This window comes from Neodiprion virginianus, chromosome 3 (genome assembly GCF_021901495.1).
Source record: "Neodiprion virginianus isolate iyNeoVirg1 chromosome 3, iyNeoVirg1.1, whole genome shotgun sequence".
Taxonomy (NCBI): domain Eukaryota; kingdom Metazoa; phylum Arthropoda; class Insecta; order Hymenoptera; family Diprionidae; genus Neodiprion; species Neodiprion virginianus.
The window spans coordinates 36,207,972-36,229,853 of NC_060879.1; the positions used below are offsets into that span (position 1 = coordinate 36,207,972).

The 21,882-nt window shown below is 43.2% G+C and overlaps 1 protein-coding gene across 6 annotated transcripts in view; it reads right to left on the reverse strand.

The window, feature by feature from the left end:
- LOC124301690 (nesprin-1) overlaps positions 1-21,882 on the reverse strand; it is a 137,703-nt gene that overhangs the window by 56,414 nt on the left and 59,407 nt on the right. For 3 of the 6 annotated variants that reach the window (XM_046757059.1, XM_046757057.1, XM_046757060.1), the window contains 19 exons: positions 21,538-21,826; positions 20,935-21,454; positions 20,420-20,868; positions 20,132-20,327; positions 19,614-19,688; positions 17,962-18,114; positions 15,625-17,872; positions 14,127-15,438; positions 13,677-14,040; positions 12,957-13,565; positions 12,069-12,854; positions 10,824-11,984; positions 10,263-10,355; positions 9,213-9,998; positions 8,035-8,685; positions 6,712-7,956; positions 6,255-6,593; positions 5,476-5,781; positions 4,132-4,283 (listed from right to left, as the gene is read on the reverse strand). In XM_046757059.1, the coding sequence (XP_046613015.1) occupies positions 4,132-4,283; positions 5,476-5,781; positions 6,255-6,593; positions 6,712-7,956; positions 8,035-8,685; positions 9,213-9,998; positions 10,263-10,355; positions 10,824-11,984; positions 12,069-12,854; positions 12,957-13,565; positions 13,677-14,040; positions 14,127-15,438; positions 15,625-17,872; positions 17,962-18,114; positions 19,614-19,688; positions 20,132-20,327; positions 20,420-20,868; positions 20,935-21,454; positions 21,538-21,826 (11,734 nt within the window). The remainder of the gene's footprint in view (positions 1-4,131; positions 4,284-5,475; positions 5,782-6,254; positions 6,594-6,711; positions 7,957-8,034; positions 8,686-9,212; positions 9,999-10,262; positions 10,356-10,823; positions 11,985-12,068; positions 12,855-12,956; positions 13,566-13,676; positions 14,041-14,126; positions 15,439-15,624; positions 17,873-17,961; positions 18,115-19,613; positions 19,689-20,131; positions 20,328-20,419; positions 20,869-20,934; positions 21,455-21,537; positions 21,827-21,882) is intronic. The other 3 variants (XM_046757061.1, XM_046757063.1, XM_046757062.1) reach the window with 2 other exon arrangements.

The following is a 21,882-nucleotide window of genomic DNA, read 5'->3' on the forward strand; positions in this document are numbered from 1 at the left end:
GAGTTTTGAAAATATACGAAAACGATAAAAAGTATATGTATATACACGTATGAACTGTGTCAAAATATTGTCGGTATATACAGAGCGCGATATCACGTTAATTAAAAAAGTTTTATACTGTGGTTTTTACACAAGCGTTGCGTTGTCACGATTTATTAATAGAACACTCATACACGTGAGGAACACGGCACTCTATCGTTAACCGAACACACTTTCCTTTTCAAATCACTGGCGGTCCGCCCGATCGAGCGAACGGATGCGTGAATTTACTACCGCGAATGAAAGTAAAATCGAAACGGATAAACTGTTCGTATATAGTACTAAAAAGTCGTTCATCCAATGCAGTTAGATTATTTTACTTCCGATCTAATATGCAGCCGCGCACCGTTTGGAAAGCCTCGAACGAACTAGACACCAGCTCGACGGCAACAGGTTGACTAAACGCCTCTGACTATATGAATCGTGCGTCGAGTCCGCGAATTATGCTACCGGCGTTCCGTCCGCCTCCGTACAAACTTGCGCTCTGCTCGGACAGCCAGGCGATAAAATGGAATGGAATGGAGTGGAATGGTGAGGAGCTGCGACCTTCCGGCTGTTTACCATTGTGTCACGGCACAAATTTGGTTATGACGTCACAGGTACATACGTGATGCAAGTTCCTCAAGAGGCATCTTTTAGCGCTCTGTGTCGACACTTGACATACGTCTATCCTTCGCACGCTAGAACTGTCTATACGCGGTGTATCGCTCGCCGGCCAAGCAAGCTTTTACGACATGACAGGGCTTTGCGTTATCGCTCTACGGAATATCCAGCTACTCGGCGCTTGCGCATCGTTCGCTTTAACTCCGTGCGGCGAAGCCGCTGCGATTAATGGTCGCGTTTTACCTTGAACTTGTGTGGGTGACCTGTAACGTTATACGTCAGTTCGAACACGTGCTGCGTCCGACTTGGGCGCCCTTGTTGCTAACTAAGTTTTTCGAGATTATACGATCCTAGTGTGTCCGTTTGGACAAAACTACAATCCGCAAGTTAGCTGTAATTGCATATAAGTAAGGAGAGAAAATTAATTCACCAGTGACATTGCTGGACGCCAATTCAAATCTCATTTTATGCCAAAAGCAAGGATTATTGGCATTCAAAAGTTTTTTTTGTTAATTACGCCATCTGATCTATCGTACACACCGTGTATGCGTACGTATCGATTATGCGTTTACGCTGCAGGTGGTCAACCGAGATGAATTATTCTTACAATTTTATTGATCCTCAATGCATTCGGAACTAAGTCGCGGACATACGCCTATATTGCATCAGACTCGGGATTGAGTGTAAAATTCAATACCGCTGTGCAGTATGCGTTCCTCCCCAGAGGCCGCCTTTTCCTCTACTTTTACTCTGTAACGATCAAACCCACGTTCGGTTGAAACGGAAGATTGATTCGAGAAATTTTTACCACCCTCAATTTTTAGACCGTAACTTGAATGGTTAAGGGGTCGGACGGAGCTTTTAGGGGCGGAAAAAGCCTTCGACGGAAATTCGATTTAACATGTTACGGAGTCGGTCTAAAAATCTTACATTCTTTGAAAAATCGAGCGTGCAAAACTTTCGAAGACGAATTATACGCTGGCTCGATTTTGTGTAATACTGTACCGGAAGGTATGCTTCGACACAAATTCGTTGATGATAAAATATTTTTATCGGCATTGCAGCTGAGCTGAAGTCAGTATCCTGCAGATAATTTTTGTGCAAATGTCAAAACAGGCTGCATGTTCGCGATATCCAGCAACTCTCGCGATCAAGTTATCTGCTGATACAGAGTTTCACCGATAAAAGAATGACTATCATATATGTTGGAGAATTGCCGCACCCTCTCTGTTAAAGTTATTCTGTACACCTAGATCTGAAACCTTTTACATTACTTATACTTTTAGAAAATTTACAATTTTAATATAAGTCCACATCGTTCGATGCAAAATTCAACACCATCGGTGTAAATTGTGCTTTTTTCATACCAAATGATGTTAATATCGACACCAAAATACTGTGTGAACTTTAATGTAATTTTTATTCTCTCCTAACAATGTATATTCGACAAACGTAACAAATCGTCGCGGATAAATCACTGGGGCCGCAGCTCGTCAGTCGTAACCGGAAACCTCTGGCGGTTTGCGACCATTGTACACATCTGCGACTGGCCACATGTATAGGTACTCTCTCATTCATTTACTTTATCCTTTTACTTTATGTTTTCACTTTATCCCGTCCCCTCTCTCAACTGATTCAGAAAACGGCCGGCATAGCAGTGGATATCATATCGTTACTTCCGGGACCGGAAGTCTACTAACATTGAAACCTTGCACGTGATTGTGATGATTGCAAACATCTATAAAAATGTAGAATACAATTTGAAGCACATTTTACGCAGTTCGTTAAACACTCGCTAGTTTTGTTCCGGAAATTCATTTAATTAACTGGTTTATTGGCTCGACTTCCTCCTCCCGCCTGGGACTCGTAAATTTGCATAATATTCAATTAGTTATTCGATCTCTCCTGGGAAGCTATGGGCTAGAGCAGGACGAGATACAAATATAATCAGATTTTGTGCAATTATACATTATATTTGTGTTATATCGCGCCTGAATATGACTGCAATCTGGTGCGTATCGGCTCATTCCAGAACTCCCTAATGTACGTAGTACGTTAATGAATTTTGTGTACGATAATAATCTCTCTCAGTGTAAGCCGAATGGCTTTCTCCTACTGAGCAATGCACTGCGCAAACACATGTCGGCAATTACTCAGTGCAGCATCGTGATTTCAATTCTACTAATGCCTTTATCGTACAAGTTATGTTGCCATTGAGCCAGTTCGCAGTGGCTGATCTTATGCTGGCGGTAATAAAAAATCAGTCACTGCTTATGCTGGAATGGCAAATAGTCAGATATGTAAACTAGATTTACTCGTAGGTATGATAATTTGGACAGTCGACGTCATAAATGTATTGTCGATATAAATAAAATGTGAAATAACGTTGGTTATTGGGGTGTGAATCACAAGTGAATGAGCCATCGTGAAGATTAAGGTTTGGCGTTTGCCTGAATTGTCACAGAGTGCAGTCACAAGTTTTTTCGGGTATAACGTTGAACACGTTTCTGATTCGTTTTGATTGTTTTCACCTTGAGATCTATGAAAATTTACAACCGTTTGACAACATTATACACAGTCAACTTAATCTGAAGTTATACAACGTCCTGAAAACTGAAAGAGATGTTAAACAGATTTATGCAAAGATTGTATAATAATAACGAACGACATTTTTATATTATTTTTTTGTTCAAGATACCTGTGAAGAGAAATAAAGAGAGAAGAAATTTACGACTTATACATATAGTGAAAAAAAAGCATATAAGCCCACTGCAAACACACACACGCATACTCATGCAAATGTGCTCGAGTATACAGCGGCCGCCAAAATATGGGCGAGGGGATCCCGTTTTATCATGAATTCAAATAATCGCGAATCGTTGTCGCGAAAATTGATCTCAAGCTTTGCATGAAAAATTCCAAGTTTTTATAAAGTTATAGAAGTTTACAGATTCAGGAAATGTTTTGAATTCACCAGGGTTACAATTGCTAAAGAACACAATCGTGAATTATACATATCGAAGGGAAACATTCGCAAATATATATAAATAGTCAAGAAACGGATTTAATCCCAGCTATTTCTAACGGTCCCTATAATTAGAGCATATAATCTACACGGTGCCAAAACGCCAGGGAACCTTTCGAATAACAAAATTAGGCATTTATCAGAAACCGATTAGATTGAACAGCGCACACATTACGTCTAAAGTATCGCGGCTGGAATAAGGCACAATAATGAAATGAACGATATCGATAACCGATATCTTCAGAGTCAAGGTCTCAACCCTACAGGGGTTTCTCGGGATTCCTTCCAGCGTCGCACGAATACTCTTTCGATTTTGCGCGCATATCTTCACCTACAGTTACAGATAAGCCCCCAAGGGAGGCTTGGTGGGGATGAAACGCGCCTACGGGGGTTGTGGGGGGGTATTTTGGCTGGCCTGAGTTTCGAGTCGACGAAATAAGGAAAAGAATTGATTTTTCACTCACGACTGCACCGACTGTGAAAGTTTCTTCAGACGTTCTTCAAGGATGCGTGCCGGCTCTTCGGTGAAGGCAGCGAGATAGGCAAGGACGGGACCAGCGAGCGTTCGCACCTCGTCGGTTGCCGGTTTCAGTCGTTCACCCTCGGCCAGAAGCTCCTGCGATAATAAAAAACGGCGAAATTTAATGATCAAGGATCCGGTGAAACTGCACACACGATCAGCACTCCTCACTGCTTACACTAGAAATCGACTAGATTTCGTGTATAATCGTATTGTGCCCCAGTTGAACGTTAATTTGGGGGTTGGGGACGGGGGCCGAGGTGGGGTCACGCACCTGCGGTACCTGGCTGTGCAAGTCTGGCAGCTTTGCCCTCTTTTCAACCGTTTCGGGGATGGAAAAATTAAATATCAGCCTCGTCTAAGAGCCGAAAGAATTATCGCGAATTGGCGAAAAATTCCTCGGCTGGAATTACTTTTCGAAATATTTTTCCGTTCGATCTTCAAGTCGGTCTTCAACTTATACACATTCAAAATTGTTTCATTTTCGCATTGAAATTTCTCGCCCTTGATTCATTCATGATTATAGTAAAAAATAATAATGTGAAACTCATTTTGGAATTACAAACATGATTGTGAATAATTTGACAATTAGCAGGCACAGGCGCTTAGGAGTGAAAATTGAAGAAAAAAAATATGTAAGCTTCGATAAAAGACTGACGAAACTTTGAGGACATGATTATGTAAAGAACTTGTCACTATACAGACGACTGAATTAATTCCGCGTCACAATAAAATGCTGAACAGTTTTATCATAACTTATGTATACGGTTAATTTCTAAGAATACTCGCGATGACGTAACCCTCAGTTATACTGCACATCGAGTTTTTACTTTGTTGGTATAACATTTCCCGACGGTGACGTCATCAGCAGCATAGCTGTCAACCTCTGATTTATGTGCGAATATTAACGATTCTTTCGATTGTGTATACCAAAACATCGTACTGACCATAAACGATAAAAATACTCATTTCAAATAATGACTGAAAGGGAGATTTGATCAGAAACGGAATAGAATATGGTAAAATTATTGCTCAAAAATGACTATTCTCTCATATACGAACGAGGAAAGCATCTTTGTTAAAAGTGTGTGCGGTTGAAAGACTAGGCGTAATTTTTATAAATATAACATTCTCCCTTGGACCTTCAATCTTATAAATCTTCCGATCTGAACACATGTTCTTTGATTATCGTGATCAGCGGGCTTACTTTAGTGGTTTTGATCCTCACGATGCGGAGGTGAATAATGGCGATGTAATTATAATAATTGAATCGAAATATTATACTCACATCCAAAGACTTGGTTGTGTCTATGAGATGCTGTTTCGATCGGACGATGTTATCGATAAGTTTATTTCGTTCGTCGTTGGCGTTGAGTCGTGCTTCGACCTGGGACCATTGCGCCTCGAGTTCCTCCCAGTGCCGAGAAAGAGCCTCAAGAGTGTTGCGGCGACCTTCGAGTCCGGAAACCAGATCACGCCATTCAAGAGTCGTAGCTGACAATTGTGTCTCAATAATAGATTTGTTTGCAGAGTCGGCCTGGTCTAGAACCTCCCTTCCACGTTCGTTCAGGAGATCTAGCTCGAACTGTTGATTCTGTGAACCACGAACGTTGGAAGATCTATTTTAGCATATAGTACTCTCTACAAAAAGTAGTAATAATAAATAACGGAAATGGTCAGCTGCCTGCAGAAGCCTCATCCGTCATTCATCGCAACCGGTAGTGATATCACCGAGATTTTCGTCCTATAATTTTAAACTGACACGTTTAAAGTTGTAAAAATACTCGGCGATTGAGAAAACATTCACCACCATCGACGATTCGGGTCAAGGTTGCATAATTTGTTGCAAAGTAATATTCACGTTACATAAATACCGAGAGTGCAATTGGCGACAGATAAGGTTCTACTTATCTTTGATAAGTAAATTCCGGAATCGAAATTACTGTTCACGATTAGATGAATAATCAGGTGACACATACAGCTTAATAATATTCGTATTTCACGTACAAAAGTCGGAATGAACCTGAACATCATACTGTTAGTAATAATCCAGGTGCTGTGTCTCACCTGAATGTCGTTGAGGGCGTGAGTAATTTTCTGAATGTTGAATTGCAGACCGGCCAGAGTGCTGACGGGATCATCGGAGAACCTGGTCCTGGCAATTACAGCTCGAACGCGTTCTAAAGTCTGCGAATAATCACGCCAAGTCTCAGCACCTTGTTCAAGACGAGCGCGTTGCGATTTCGCAGTATTCAAGGTATTCTTAAGCAGCTGAGTGTGCTGCTGTTGTTCCCTACTCAGCTCTTCCTGTTCCGAACTGTTCAACGACGGCCAGATTTTGTCCGCTGCCTGCTGTATCTGCTGTGAAACCAACTCCCGTATCGATGATTCCGTGCTGAAGTAGATCTACAACATTCAACAGATTCGATGGAGGTTCAACATTGGTGTCAAGGAAAATAAGATACACAATAATGTAACTCTCCGACAGCCTATTATTGACAAATAAAAGTTTGCAGATAAATACCTTGTGCTCCTCCAAGTCGGCCAGTATATTTTCAAAGTCAAGGCCGTCCTTATCGCTCTGTAATCGGATATCAGCTTCCCTGACCCAAGCGTGCAGTTTATCTGTCAAAGCCGCGTAGTCAAGACGCATCAGTCTGTTAGTTTCAAGGTAGGTACCACGATCGTCCATTTCCCGAGGAAGCGATGTCATCAGAGAGGCAGCCTCGCTGAGCATCTCCTTCAGCGAACCAGGCATGCCCTCATCGTGGCGGACGGATTCCTTCAGGACGCGTATTCTCTCCAGATTTTCATTGACACTGTCGCAGAGTTCCTTGTGCTTCTTCAGTTCCGCATCAACGTTCGCCGAGTCGCGTTCGAGAAGCGGACGAGATTTAACGTCCTTTTCCTTGCTTTGAAGCCAGTCGAGAATATCTGCCAATTCGTTCGCCAATCGTCTGTGTTCGGCAGCGGCCAACTCGTGTTCTTCGCGTTGAGACTCGACGGCGCGTCTCAGTGACTGGAGTTGCTGCTTGAGGGACTGAAGTTGTTCGGTCACATTGTTTCGGTCGGCCGCTGATCCTTCGGCTGCGATTTGCTGCCCCTTGTCAGTAGCGCTAGCCAGAGTCGCTTCGCACTCCTGGATCTTTAAAATCACGTCGTCATAGCGTTTGATTTTTTCTTCAGTCGTCTGGCCGGACTTTTCAATATCTCTAACTACCCCAGTGTATTTCGTAATGAAGGTCATAATCTCTGTTACCAGAGCAATGAACTGTTGTCTGAGCAGAAGGAGTTGGCGTAATTTCGCTATCTGGGACTCAAGCGCTCTGATCAGGTCATCCTGCTGGCTCACAACGCCGTGAAGATCACCGACGTTTCCAGACTGCAGGTCAGCCAGCTTTGCTTTATTGGCCTTCAGGTCTCCTAAGATTCGTTCGTAAGTCGCCAACATGCCTTCTACATCTTCGGCGCGAGACCCTATCGGCTTGTTCAGTTCTTGGAGCTCTCGTTGTATGTCAGTCATGAATTGCACCGCTTCCGCGACTCTCGCAGCTGCCTCTTCAGCTTCGGCTATGCTCGCCTGGAGGGCCAAGGCTCTCTCATTGATTATGCCAGCTACTCTGCGATGCGAGTCTTTCAAGTTCTTCAGTTGCTCACTAAGCTCTAGCTTATCGGCGTCACTAATTGTCGGAAGGATCGATTTTCCTTGCTGCGTTATGTTCTCAATTTCGTCAGCGTACTCGTTCGCTTCTTTCTTTAGTCGATCGTACTGAAAATAATATCATAAAAAACATGCTTATCGTAGCAAAAATGATTGCGTAACTTAAACGAGTAAAACGTCGCTTACCTTGGCCAGTTGTTCGCGAAGGACATCGACGCTGGTGGTACGGAGTTCCACAGACGTTGCGACCTCAGCTTCGTTGATCCATCGTTGGCACCTGTCCAAGTCATTTTCGAAGGCCTTTCGTCCTTGGAGAAGGTCAGCAAGGGCCGCCTGTTTTTCTTGAGCTTCTTTCTTCAGCGCGTCGTACTCTTCGTTAACGGTATTCAATACTGCTTGAAGCCGACCGCGATCCTCGTCGGTGCAATCCTTGAGCAGCGCGTTACCTTGCTTAAGGACATCGTTGAGTTCGGTCTCGTTGAAGTTTGCAATGTCGGATTCAAAACCATGGTGCTGGCTGATATCTTGCTCCACTTTTTTCGCCTTCAACGGTAAATAGCCGCTGAGCTTCTTCAGGTCGCTGCTCTTCGCTTTTATCCACAGTCGAGCGCGCTCTAAGTCCGTCTCGAGCTTTCGTCGAGCATCCGCAGCCGCTGTGGTACCCGAAATTTCTTCCCTCAGAATGGAGCACAGCTCCGCCTGCTCACCCCGCAGTGCTCGCGAGTCTGACTCGAGTTGTTGTTGTTCACTGGTTTCCAACTCATTTTGCATGTTGCTGACCCTTTTTTCCAGTGTTCCAATAAGGACCTGTTTTCCCTCAGCCTCCTTGAGCAGTGCCTGTAATTTAATTGTCTCAAATGTCAGAAGGAATTGCGGAACTGTAGGTAGCAATGTAAAGACGCTGTCGATTGTGCAGCTCTGCAATCAACCGCGAACCATAAATAATGTAAGTTTGCTTGCACGAAATTATTCAAGGAATCGAACGATTTATCATCTTCAGCCAGTCGGCGATAAGCGGCTTAAGCACCAGAATTCACAGATAAGCCGGCTTTCTACGCTCTGATTAATATCTATTCCTGCTCTAAATAATATGTTCTTTTGATCAAACGTCGTGAGAGAAAGCGAGAGAGATTTTCGGGCGTTACTATCAATGCCACACATTTAAATTCAAACTGATAATAACATTCTGTAATTAAGCTGGGGATGATCAATCGATGGATACACTATCATACATCATATAAACATTATCAAGTGGTGAAAAAAATGATTACAAACAGAAAGTGGCGCTGAAAAGTATCCCTGCAGGAACCTTCAGGATGTTCGAAAAAAGGTTGGTATTACTAATAGAAATTTGATATACTTGCCTTGAGAGACAGAAGCTTCTCATCGGCCATTCTGCTTTCGTAACCAATGGGCTCAGATGTTCTGGCAACTTGCTTTTTCTCAGCGACCCATTTTCTGTTTTCTTCAATCTCGCGTCTCGTGGCTTCAATACCTTGAGCGGTCATGTCCAGTACTTGGCTCTTGCGTTGAAGCTTCTTACCGATGTCACCGTACCTCCTTTCGACGGATTTTATCTGCTCCTCAATTTGCTGGGAGTCAAGATTGCTGACCGAGTCCATAACCAGGTCACCAAGCTTCTTGACTTCATCCAGCTTACCTGGACCCTGAGATTCGAATTCGGCGGTGATTTCTTGAACGGTGGAGATCTTTTGAGCAATTGTCAGACCACTGCCCTTGTCCACAACGTCTGCTCTTTTCGACAAATTATCGAACCAAGTCTGAATGTCCTGAACGTGAGATCTGTACCTCTCGATCAGGTCTTGGGTTGCCTGCTTCCCGGCTATCGCCTCGATCAATTCTCCCTCTAACTTGTTGAGGCCTGATTCAAGGTCATCGGTTTGACCGCCCTGAGCCGAGGAAAGTTCTGTGAGGGCGCGAGTTCGACGCTCTCCAACCCCAGCCAGTAATTCGTTCATCGCTTGAAGCTCGGTGTGTGCAGCTTCTGGCCGCAATTTTGCTGGTCTCGACTTCCACTCGGCGCAAAGAGCCCGCTGCTGGTTCACCCAAACGTTCAGGGCGTTCCGCTGATGGGCACGTTCTTCAAGAGAACCAACCGCCTCAGTGACTGTAGTCAAGTGCGTTTGCATCTGTGGTCACGGAATACGTTGGTATTAAAAAATTAATGCTTTGCGTCAGCATGAACGAATTGATTGGTTCATATGAGTTGAAATAATTTTCAATGAGACCGATACATCACTATAGCTATGGGATTTCAATCAGAACTGTTAGTGTAGAATCAAGCCGTGTTAAATACGAACGAACATTATGAAAATAAAATAATTTACAAAAATGCGGTACTCATGAGAATATGTTCTTACACATAGCGAAATAAAAATAAAAGTGATGCAAACCTTGTCATACATGTAATTAAGTTTCGCTAAGAAGCCGCTGTGCTCAATAATATCTAGCAGAGCTTTCAGTCTTCCTGAATCCTCGTTATTTTTCTGTTTTGAAGGGTGAACAAAAACAAAAATTCACATCAAACATCATGCAAAAATAATCAGAAATAGATTAGCAACAAAAGTGCAAGATCCGAGTAACTTTGTTCTTGCTATCTCATACTTAATGCTGCACTGAATTAGAAAAAAATTTTATTTACTAGGATACAATACAGAGATCCTAGCTTCTATAACACTTCATGCGACGAAAAAATTAAAAACACAAAATCAACCACAAAATTATCGGTAACGTGCAAATAGGTCACGAATTATAATTCCATGTAACTGTTTTTTTCGATCAATTGAAAAACGATGAATAACAAATTGTAGCAGAATAAAAATTAGTCATCATTCAGGAGAAAATTAGCTGATAAGAACTGTACTTCTAAGCGGGTTGACCTAATCAAAACAGCGATAACAAATACGGTGCATATTACAGCTACGGAAACTCTACAAAACTTTCGGAAGTCATACCTGGTCTATGAGGTCTTCGAGCCGAGTTCGCACTTCGACTTCTCTAGCTGGAATTTGTACAGGTGGTGCGTCGAGCGGACTTCCGGGTCGAGAAACGCACGCAGCAGCGGCTTCGCAGGCTTCTACAGCTAAAGCAAGGCGCGCCTTTTCTGATTGCAATTTATTGTGAAGTATTCTCGCACTCTCCAAACTGCGCTGTGCATCTTCCAGATTGTCAATCGGCGCTTCCAACTCTTGAGCAATTTCCGGCTCGTAAGTGTCCAGGTTCTTCATTATGCTTTCAAGGGTGTTTTCATACTCTTGGAACTTCGCTAAAGACTCGGCCAATCGGTTCTTTATCTGAAGTGCAGTGCCCAGGAGAGCATTGTAGCTTTCCTGCACATTTTGGAGCTGCGTTTCGATGGTTGATTCGATCCCCGGAGCGGCTGAAACGTAGCGTTTTATCTGACCGGATCCTTTCCCTCTGAGGTCATCGAGTGTAGACTGATACTTTTGAATCTCTTCGAGCAGAATCTCGTGCTGTTTTATCTGCTCAATCGTCTGATCCTTGTTGGTGATGTATAATGAGTTATGAGCCATAAGCTGGAATGAGATTTGCAGTAACCATTTTTCAGTCTCCTGAAGAGCTGCGTGATAACCGTTGTACTCCTGGAGCTCCTCCTCAAGGAGTCGTTTCCGCTCCTGAACGTGACTACCCAGTTTCTCCCACCGATTCAGCAACAGCTTAGTCTGTTCCTTGGTGGTATTGTTCTTGGCCCAGCTGGATAATTCGTCAGCCTCGTTCAGCAGGTGGTCAAGGTCAGATCGTTTGCCCTTCACTTCGTCTTGGGCATGCTTGGTCCTCTCCAGAAGTCTTTTCATTTCTCCAAGCTCACCTTTCGTCTCGGGAAGCACCTTGACGGATTCTTCAGCTTCGCTCAGCCAACTCTCAAACCGTGTTCGAGATTCTGCATAGTCCTCCCACCGACTTAGAACCGATTTCACTTGCGCCTGAATGCTGTTGAGGTCCATGCTGAGCTGCTCCCAGCTTGAACGTAGATCTGCCATGTCAGTTCGTAGCTGCTCTTGTTGTTCCGGAAGAGCGGTATTTATCGCTTTTGCAAACGCGTCTTGCAACGTTGATAGCAAATGTTGGCCCTCGGTTATTCGTGTTGCAACGACCTGAAATTTTCAACAAAAGTATTCGCAATGAACCCCTCCTTTAATACCTACTATACTTCTGAATTCAACATTTTTGGTACTTACACGTGTAGTTTCCAGCTTATCTTTAGCCCACTCGATATCGCCAACTCCAATACAGTCTTGGACAGAACCATGAGCAGTATGAAGCCATTCTTCGAGTTCCTTTTTAGCCTTGAGGAACTCCGTATGGTCGGACAGATTCTTCTCAACTTTGGATACGAGACTTTGTGCTTCTGTCAGCAGGGTCGTGTATGCTGATTGAAGCTGTACTGTTTTATCCCTGGCCCAACTACACGCGCTTACTTCCAAAAGAGCTTCACATTTATCGTTTAGGTCTTCGAGTACTGGTTTCTGACGAACTGCCTCTTCAACGATACGTTTGCATCGTTCCAGGTCTTCCGGGGTTTTGTTGTCCTTGGCAGACTCGTTGCTGACCTTCTTCCTGAACTGATCAAGCCAATCCTTCATGCTATCAAACGCAGTTGTGAATTGGGTCCAAGTCACGATGCAGCTTGCCAAAGTACATTGGCTGTCACGTGACTGAGTCTTCAGTGATTCCCAGTCAGCGTTTAGTTGCTTAACGTCTTGCTTAATAGAATCTTGTCCTTCAGAGCCAGTAGTCAAAATGACAGAATCGCTCAGTTCCACTGCCTTTTTGATCAAAGATTCACCTTCTGGCATGGATGCTATGATCTGGTTCACCTTCTGCTCTCGTTCAATGACCTTCGCCTTCTCGCCGTGAGTGTCACCGTATCGCTGCAGTTCAACCTTGGCGCGACGAACCCATTCTACGGCTTCATTTTGAGCTTGGCGTAGGCGGTCATGTTCCTTCACTTGTTCTTCTAAGTCCTGAATGAAAAGATGAAAAATAAAATATGGGATGTTCTGTGGATAGAATCTAAAATATGCCAAGTATTTGAATGCTGCAAGGTAAGACCATAGTTTACTTACACTGATTCTAGCGACCACAAGGGTCTTCAACTCCTCGTACTTTGCAATCGTCGCTTCGTAAGCGTCTTTTGGGATGCTTGAATCTTCGATCAGACGAGCTTTAAGGCGATCTACTGTCTCCGCATGACCATTTATGTCACGTTGCACCGTTTTATACTTCTCGAGGAGAGCTCGCTTCTCACTGAGGTCATTTCGGAATCCTTCTTCGGGCTGTACTTTGTGTTCGACCTCTTCAATCCAGTCAGCGATCAACCTATGCATTTTGTTAAGCTCTTCTAAGACACCAGCTCTTGTAGCGAGTTTCTGCTTCGCTTCTTCGACGTCTGCCAATAGCTTGTCGAATTCAGTTTTCAGATTTTCAGTATCCTCCTGAATCTTTGCCGCACCGTTCTGCTCCGTGTTCATAATGACCTTTTCTTTCAACTCAAGCACATAGCGAAGCTTGTTCTGACCTTGTTCTAAAGTCTGACGAATAGTTTTGCAGGCATGCAACTTGTTGTTCACTTCTGCTAACGTGTTTGGTATCTCTTTACACTCTCCCAGCTTATCGCGTGTTCGTTCAATCCAATCTTCACATTCTTGGTAGAGGGTATTGTGTTGCTGATGCTCCTATTTACATTTAAAAAACCGTACCATCAGAAAATGGACTGACGCCTTAAATTAGAATAAAATAATTTCGAATTCTAATGTTTAAACTGCTCAACTTGGTATCAAACTTACCTGATAATGTAATTCCAATCTTCGCATAATTTCCTTTGCCAGTGACAATAACGCATTGTATTTTGTGGTCAGCTGAGTAACAGCATTTGAGATTCTGGTATCAGCACAAGTTTCGAGAAGCATCTGTGCCTTCATATTAAGACGATCCAATTCTTTCTGCCAATCGAACAACGTCTGCAAATGAACCTGAAATTCTTCTAGTACAGTTTTCTTTTCTTCAAGGCTATCCTGTAGCTTGTTGTATGGTCGCACCAGCTGTTCAGTTTGCGTTAACCAATCAGAGGCTTCAGAAAACTGATCTTCATATTCAGTCCACTTGACTATACCAATCTCAAGCAGAGATTTGGTGCTGTTCAAGGAATCGCTGTGAAAAAAAAATTGATTAGTTCGATTATATTCAATTTACAATTTACGCTAAACGTCGATCAAATTTCCAAGTCTAATACTTACACGTAATTATCGTACTCTTCTTGGAGAAGAGCAACTTCTTCCTCGATAATTTCTTTATCTTCGGCATCAGCCACTTGACACGCAGCGTTACCTTGTTGTAGAGCTTTCTCGAGCTTCTGTTGGCCTTCTGGAAGTTCACTCTCCAGCACTTTCAGCTGCGTGATCTTGCTAGAAAGGGACTCTTTATCTCCAGTAGGTTCCGAACATTTTCCTAACCGTTCCTTCGCAACACGGATCCATTGAATGAACTCATTACCACTATCAATGAATGCTTGATGCTGTTCGACGGTTTCCTTCTGTTTAGCATACAATTCCTGGGCTTGTTTACTAAGCGTTTCGTATTTGATTGATATTTCTGTTGCCGGCGTTGCCTGCTGAAGATCCTCAGCTTTTGTCGTTACAGATTGAATCATAGGCTCGAATGCAACGATATCTTGAACGATGCTGTTCGTCTGGCGCAGATTGGCCTTCCTTTCACCGATGGCCAGTGAACTGAGACCAGCCAGACCTTTCCTGGCCTTCGATACCTTCTGTTCGCAAACTTGCTGTAGTTTTGCCTCACGGTCGTTAATCCATTGCTGTAACTGCGAGTATGAAGAGCTATAATCGGCCCACTGAAGAAGGCTGGTCTCCAAGTGGACCTTAGTCGTCGATATCTTCTTCACCAATCTCTCCCAATCATTTTGGATTTCCTTCAATTGTGAGTTGATCTCTTCACGGCCGTCAGATCTCGTGTTACGCATCACTTTTTCGCCACAATTTACGGTAAGATGTACCAAATTTTGTCCATCTTCCCGTTTTCTGAGGAGTTCTTGTATTTTGTTCAGTCTGGATTGTAATTCATCCCGGCTGCTTGTAGAGGCAGCTTCGGTACCTTGGCGAATAATTTGTTTAGCATTCTCAATCCATGCGTGAGCCTTGCCGAGATTTGTTTCGTACTCTTGGTGTTGAGCAAAGTTCGTTTCCACCTTCTTAACGACATCCTTGGCAAGATTCACTTGTACTTGGTATCTGGAGTTCAAATGCCTTAGTTGGTTGTTCACGTATGTGTCAAGATGTGAAGATAACAACCCCGATGCAGTCTTATTGAATTTGTCTATTTGCTCTTGTCCCTTGAGCAAGTTTTCCAGTATTTCCTTGACTTCCTTCACCTGCTTTTCTTTCTCTTTCACGTTTGGTAAGAGAGCGTTCTTCTGTGCCTTTATTAAGATATCGAATTGTTGCAGCCAGTCACTGAGTCTCTCGTATTCGTCCTTATAATCTCGCCACTGACTAACGGTGGCTTCCAGTTGATCTTTCTGTTGCTTGATGTCTAGAAATGGAAATAATAAGAGAATGATTTAGAAAACCGATAAAAATAGGATTCACTCGTGAATGGCAATTATCGAAACCTATATTCAACTTTGAATAATATTTAAACAGAAATTAAAATTTTTCAGACGTTATTATTCAATGTGCTTCGAGATAAAATAGTTTTCAAAAAAAAAAAATAGTGTACCTTTAAATAGCCCTTCAAAACTCTCAGTGAGTGCACGAATGTCGTTTCGAATTACTTCCTGTCCTTGATCACTGGTACTTGCGCAGACCACTTCACCAGTGTGCTGAAGGTGTTCGACCAGCAATTCACCCTGAGCCTTTTTATTCAATAGACTTTCAAGTGGAGCAACAGCGTTTTCAATTGCAAGTTTATCACTGAGCGATCGTTGCTTCATCGATGGTATTTTTTCGCGAGCACGGCTGAGCCAGCCGATAAGATCGTCGTGTGCCTCTTTGTAAAGACGGTGGTCTTTGTATTGATCCTCGCGTTCAGAAAGAAGCGATTTGATTTTCTCAAATAGGGAGTCAAACTTGTTTAGAATGTCCTGTGCTTGTGAGGCAGCTAGGCTTTGTTGTCCGCTAGCTATCATCTCGGCGACCTTGGCCTTGAGACTATCGACTTCGATATTTTCGCAACGGACGCGTTCCTCCAAGGTCTTGATTCGCTCTAATTGGGATCGCTTCTCAGACATTGTAGACTGAAACTGTGATATTTCGTTAACCGAAGTCTGCATGTACTCTACGGTTTTATTAATCGATTGAATTTGTTCGAGTAAACCAGCCCAATTATTTATAGAATCGTCCAGGTTTGTCTTGGTTTCCAGCATTTTCGAAGCTAAGGCACTCCATTGCTCTTGAAGCTTGGCCAGAGCGTCGTTTATCGCCTGATGTCCAGGCGGTGCGGTATTCGCGAGTACCGTCTGGGCCAATTCAACGATGCCTTGAACCTTTGAGAATCCATCTTCCTTGTATAAGAGCAGGTCTTGGATGATTTCCATTTTACTCTCCAAGTCTTTCTGCGACGAAGCGCTAAGGTCGGAGCAATAAGCCAATTTATTTCTGATGTCTTCAAGCCACTGCATACACTCGGACAAGTGATGGTCAAATTCTTGATGACTGGTGAAATACTGTTGCCAACGATTGTTGAGATCCTTAACCTTGCTCGATATTTGCTGATACTTTATTCCAAGTTCAGATATTTGCGAGGTCCGTGATGTGATGTTCTTGTGCAACTGTTGAGCTCGCTCTGTGACTGCGTCTATTTCAAGTTCCTTAGCCCTGACCTCACCCTGAAGAGCGCGAAGTTTCTCTGACTGATCTTTCTTTTCTTGCAGAGTTGACTTCAGATCCACCGCGTGCAGTTTGGTGTCGGTTTCACGTAGCCAAGCAAAACATGCTTCCTTCGATGACTCAAATTCGTTCCACTGTTGAAGCTTGTTTTCCAACGCTTCGATAGTTGACTTTACAGCGGATACCAACCCTTCCCATTCCTGCTGAGAGGAGTCGATCTGCGAACGGATATTCACTTGTCCCGATTCCAATGTTCCAGGTATTACCTTTTCGCCCAGCGCTCGTATCTGCTGAACGCGTGGCTCATCCTCGGGAAGACTTTGCAGTAGGTTCTGCAGGCGGTCGAGATTCGTGTGCAAAGAAACACGTTCCAGTTCCGCATCTCCCCAAAGATTCACTGCGTTATGAGTGGCATCTAGCCATTCGTGGGTGTCGAGAACAGCCTTACTGTACTGCTGATGATCGCTCACTATTGCTTCATATCTTTCAACGAAACCTTGAGCACGCTTTAGGATGAAGGCATGTTTTTTGGAAAGTTCATCGAGGACATGGTCAATTTTGTCTGTGCGATCTGGAAGGCTGTCCGCTTTGTCGCGTAAATTGAACAGGTCTTGTTGATGAGACTGAGTCTCGTGCAGAAAAGTGCGATAGACTTGAAGCTGCGCACGTTTTTCATCCAAGGTTGTCTTCAGCTCGATTTCTGAGGGTAGCTGTGCTTCGACTTCCTCCAGCCACTTTTTGAATCCGTCACTGCATTCATCAAAGCCTGACCAGCGTGAGAGTTTCGTTTGTATTTCACGATCTGTGGACGCAACGCCATCGTAGAGCGTTTCCATGGCTTGTTGGAGCTCCAGAAGCTGCTGCCGGATAATTTCTCTGCCCTCCACTCCAGTGGTAGGATAAAGGCGCTCGCCAGCTTCAACTGTACTGTTTACCAGAAGGTTGGCTGAAGCCTGCTGCGCCAAAAGCTCCTTCAATGCATTACTGTGTGAAATTAACTCCTGACGAGTTCCCGAAATTCCATCTCGAGAAGTTTGGAACTTCGACTGTGCGGTTGCCAGCCATTCTGAACAATGCTTGTAGTGCTCCAAGTAGGCCTGGTGATCAGCTGCTGCTTGTTCGCACTTCTTTATCAGTTCCTATACAACGAGACAACAAGTATTTAGAGCGGAACAAAGTTGAATTGATACAATGAATACGCGAATCATGAAGAACGGTAGTTACGTACCTTGGCAGTTGTTTGAATGGATTGGAAACGAGACGTGACCTGCTGAACGCTTGCGGAGAATCTTGTTTCCCCACTAATTTGTATAAGTTCCGAAGAGTCATCGCTCATTTTGTCAAACTCGGCTTCATTGTGGCGCAAATTCACGATCAATGACTGCAGAAAACATAATGATATTAGGGCGCGTTTACTTCCGGGTTATTTATACTTTCTGTATAATCATAGTGTCACGAAAAGAAGAATTTCTTTGCAAATGTTAAATTTCTACCATTAAACCCACATGCCAATGCCATCTAAACGAGTGAAGTGAATTGATAAATGTCGTGAACATAGCAGTCGTCTATTGATAGCAGCTGGAAATCAAGTCGAATTAAAACAAATGCTTTATTCTCTAATGAATGACAGAAAATTCTGCAGGTAAATCGGGTCGATTAATCAAAGAAAGAAAAATTCAGAGTATAGATTTCGGAAGAGTATTCTTCACTTTGTAATAGGGACCATTTTCACCATCAGTATTTTCTTTATAGTGAACCATGTCATGTCACATGTCAAGAGTTACGAGGTACATCCTGTGAATGCAAGACTTATTTACGAAGTAACAATGTGTCACGAGTATAGGGAGGTAGAACTATGAAAATCAACGTGTAGATTTCTTTAAAAGTGAAACCAGTATCTTAAAAAAGGAAGGTACCCGTGTTTAATACTAACTGACATTGTATAATAATATACCAAAAATTTAAGAAAATATGCTTGGATAAAATTTGGTAAAACTCATGTAGGTATCTATTTGGTTTTACTGTGTACGTGACATATTTCTGGTGTATACCAATCATTGAATGAATGAATGTAAGCCTGCCTACTTTCTGGTTAGACTAATTTTCATATGCGTTAACATAGAGATAAATAGCCAGAAACAAAGGTAGCGAGAAAAAGAGGCATAGATGCTCCAGTCACGCCACAGTGCGATCCTCCTACAAGACAAAACAGAAAGACACAGTGATCAAGCCTGGAAGCTTTTCAACGACACGGGCATAATAACAAATAGGACCCACATTCAGAAGTGCAACAAATCGACGTTTGCCTATCCCTTGTCATCAAGGTGAAAAGTGATCATCAGTCTCTGTTGAGTAAAGACTATTGTCTATGCAGGGCCTAAGTATACTATGCCTATGACTTATACATCAAGCAATATCGGAATCAGCGCGTTGTTGAAGATTGAATCTGTGGATATATCCGTACTGTAAAAAGAGTCTTAAAGTGTATTCAATGAATGCCGAAGATCCCACTTTAACGAGACGCCGATTCCGTGAATTTTGCTGTGCAGTACAACAGTCATGTTTATTTTTTAGCAAGATAAATTACCAAGTCAAGTGGATACAGATACTATTCCACTTTTAGCGATACAAGTAAACTTGTTGTACTACACAAAAGAAAAATTTCGAAGCATTCCCGCCGACAACTGCCACCGATGAAAGCTGGAAGCTTTATTATACGAGAAGAAAGTAGCCTACTCAATGGTTCCCTGAAAGCAATGCAACGTGTAAGTGAGTAGTAATTGATAAAATACTGCAACGAGCCCCAGCCCCTAGAGTGCCGATTCAAGCCCAACCAAGCTTCGGGCCCTACAGATGGAGCCAGAGAGTGTGATCTCTTACTTGATCGAGGTGGTCACCCAGCGCTACCAGTTCCGTCACATCTGAACCTCGAGACTCCGTTATTTTTTGCAGATCCTAAGACATTTCATTAGGTACGTGTGAAGGATTCTTCGTGCATAAGCCATTAAAAGGGTATACACGACAATAACACTTAGTTATAATCGAGATTCATGCGAAGAAAATCTGTACGTTGACGTAAATATTCTTAAACGACGAATAAGTGCGCGTGAGTAATTATCGTGCGAAAAAATCTATTCGAAGCAAGCACTTCTTCATTCACTTTTTTTTCGTGTTCTAATCTTAGTGTTGACTAAGCGTGAGAAAAAGATGTTGAAATGGAAACGTCTTGCAACTTCCAATTTTTTGTCTACGTTGAGTGGTATGTGACTAACTTGCGTAGGGTTCTTTTTGGCAAATCACTATGTGTAATAATGTCGAATAACGACTCGCGGAATTCATTATCATGGGCCTTGGACATTTCGAACCGACAGCAAAAGCTGCAACAGTGTTTGTCTCACCTGATATTTTTCTAGTTGTTCCTGCTTTTCTTCGATTGTATTACGCAGAGTGTAATTCTTCAGAGAAGCTTCGGCTTCGGAGAGCCAAGCCAATAATCTGTCCAAAGAGTTTTCGTACTCGCTCCACTGTTGAATTCGTTCTTCGATTCCGCGAATAACATCACTCACAGCTGTGGTAAACTTTTTGTTTTCAAATCTGAAATCAAACGTCAGCCGACGTCAAATCAAAATGCCACGTACTGGGAGAATGAACTCAGATCAATAGGTTCTGAGACTTTTATAACTGACCTAAGATTTGTCAAATCTCTTTCCATGGATTCCTGAGACCTTGGCGGAAGGTTGCCAGCGCTTTGGGCTACATGATCACTGAGGACACGGAGTTTAAGTTCACCTTCGCCTTGACTATCCTGTATCTCAATCACTTTGGCTAATCTAGTCTGTAAGACCGCCTTGTTTCCGGTGTAGTCAGTGTAATTAGCAAGTCTCTCCCATTGCTGCTTCTGATAATCTTGGTAGGCCTTCTGAAGATCATGGAATTGTTGGAATATCTCTAAGAGCGCCTCGAGGTTGGAAATTCCTTTCTGAGAGGCTTCTCCGAGTTTTTCGTACCTCTGAGAAATCGACTTTGCTTTCTCTTGAATGTCAGCTGGTGTTTGGGCACTCTGAGCCAAAGCATTTGCCTTTTCAGATATGGCTTCGATGATGCGTTTGTGGGCAAGGATCTCTTGATGGATTGTCTGAAGTAGTAAAAAACAAACATATGTCATTCTAGCCACTACTCGCCAGCATCGAAAATTGCTTACCTTGTTCTTCAGCAGCTTGGATCGGATTTCTTGTAGCGACGACCAGACAGCCATTGAGTCCTGCTTCAAAGTTCTTTCCATACTGTCCAGCCAGGCCAGCGTTTGTTGAAGCGTGTCCTGGTAACTGGACCATTGGAGCGAATGTGCATCTTGTTTCTTCTGTTGTTCCTTAATGCCCTCAGCCAATTTGTCCCATCGTTCACGTGCGTGGCGAAGTTCGTGTCTGATAACCTCTCGACCTTGAGCCGATGTGTCCGGAAGAATTCTTTCACCTGCGGCTGTCAATCCAGCTAGACGATGTTCAGCTTGTTCCCGCTCTGCAAGAAGAACCTGTAGGCGAGACCCCTTTGCTTCGAGGTTACCACCGACCTCCTCTTTTTTTAAACCAGCCAAATTTTGCTCCAATGGACCAAGCCAGGCGTTAACGGCCTCCAGCTTGTCCTGGAAAGCTCGGTGATCGTCGACGAGGGTTTGGCATCGATGGATCACTTCTTTACTCAGCACATGAAGTAATTGATACCTTCGATAAAATCAGTTACAAGTTATTGAAAAACAGTTTATATCAGGTACATTACTTATTATTTTTTCAAACCACTTGCTTACCTGTTACTAATCTGAGAAATCAATGGTTTAATACGATCTACACCACTGGCGTGAAGAAGACCGTGAGATTTATCGACAAATTCGTCAATTTCTCGCTCCTGTTTCGCAATAGATTCACGTTTATCTTTAAAGATACTCAGTTGACTTTCCTTGTCTTTCAGAGTGGCTTGAAGCTGTTGATCTCGGAACGCAGCTTCCATTGCACGGAACCATCGAGTGTGTGACTCCAACTGGTCCTCGAAATCTTGCCACTTTTGGAGCGCACCAATTTGCTTGTTCTCCACCGATTCTAGAATCACAGACACAGATACATATTCATTGAATTGCTTTAGCCTTTCACACACA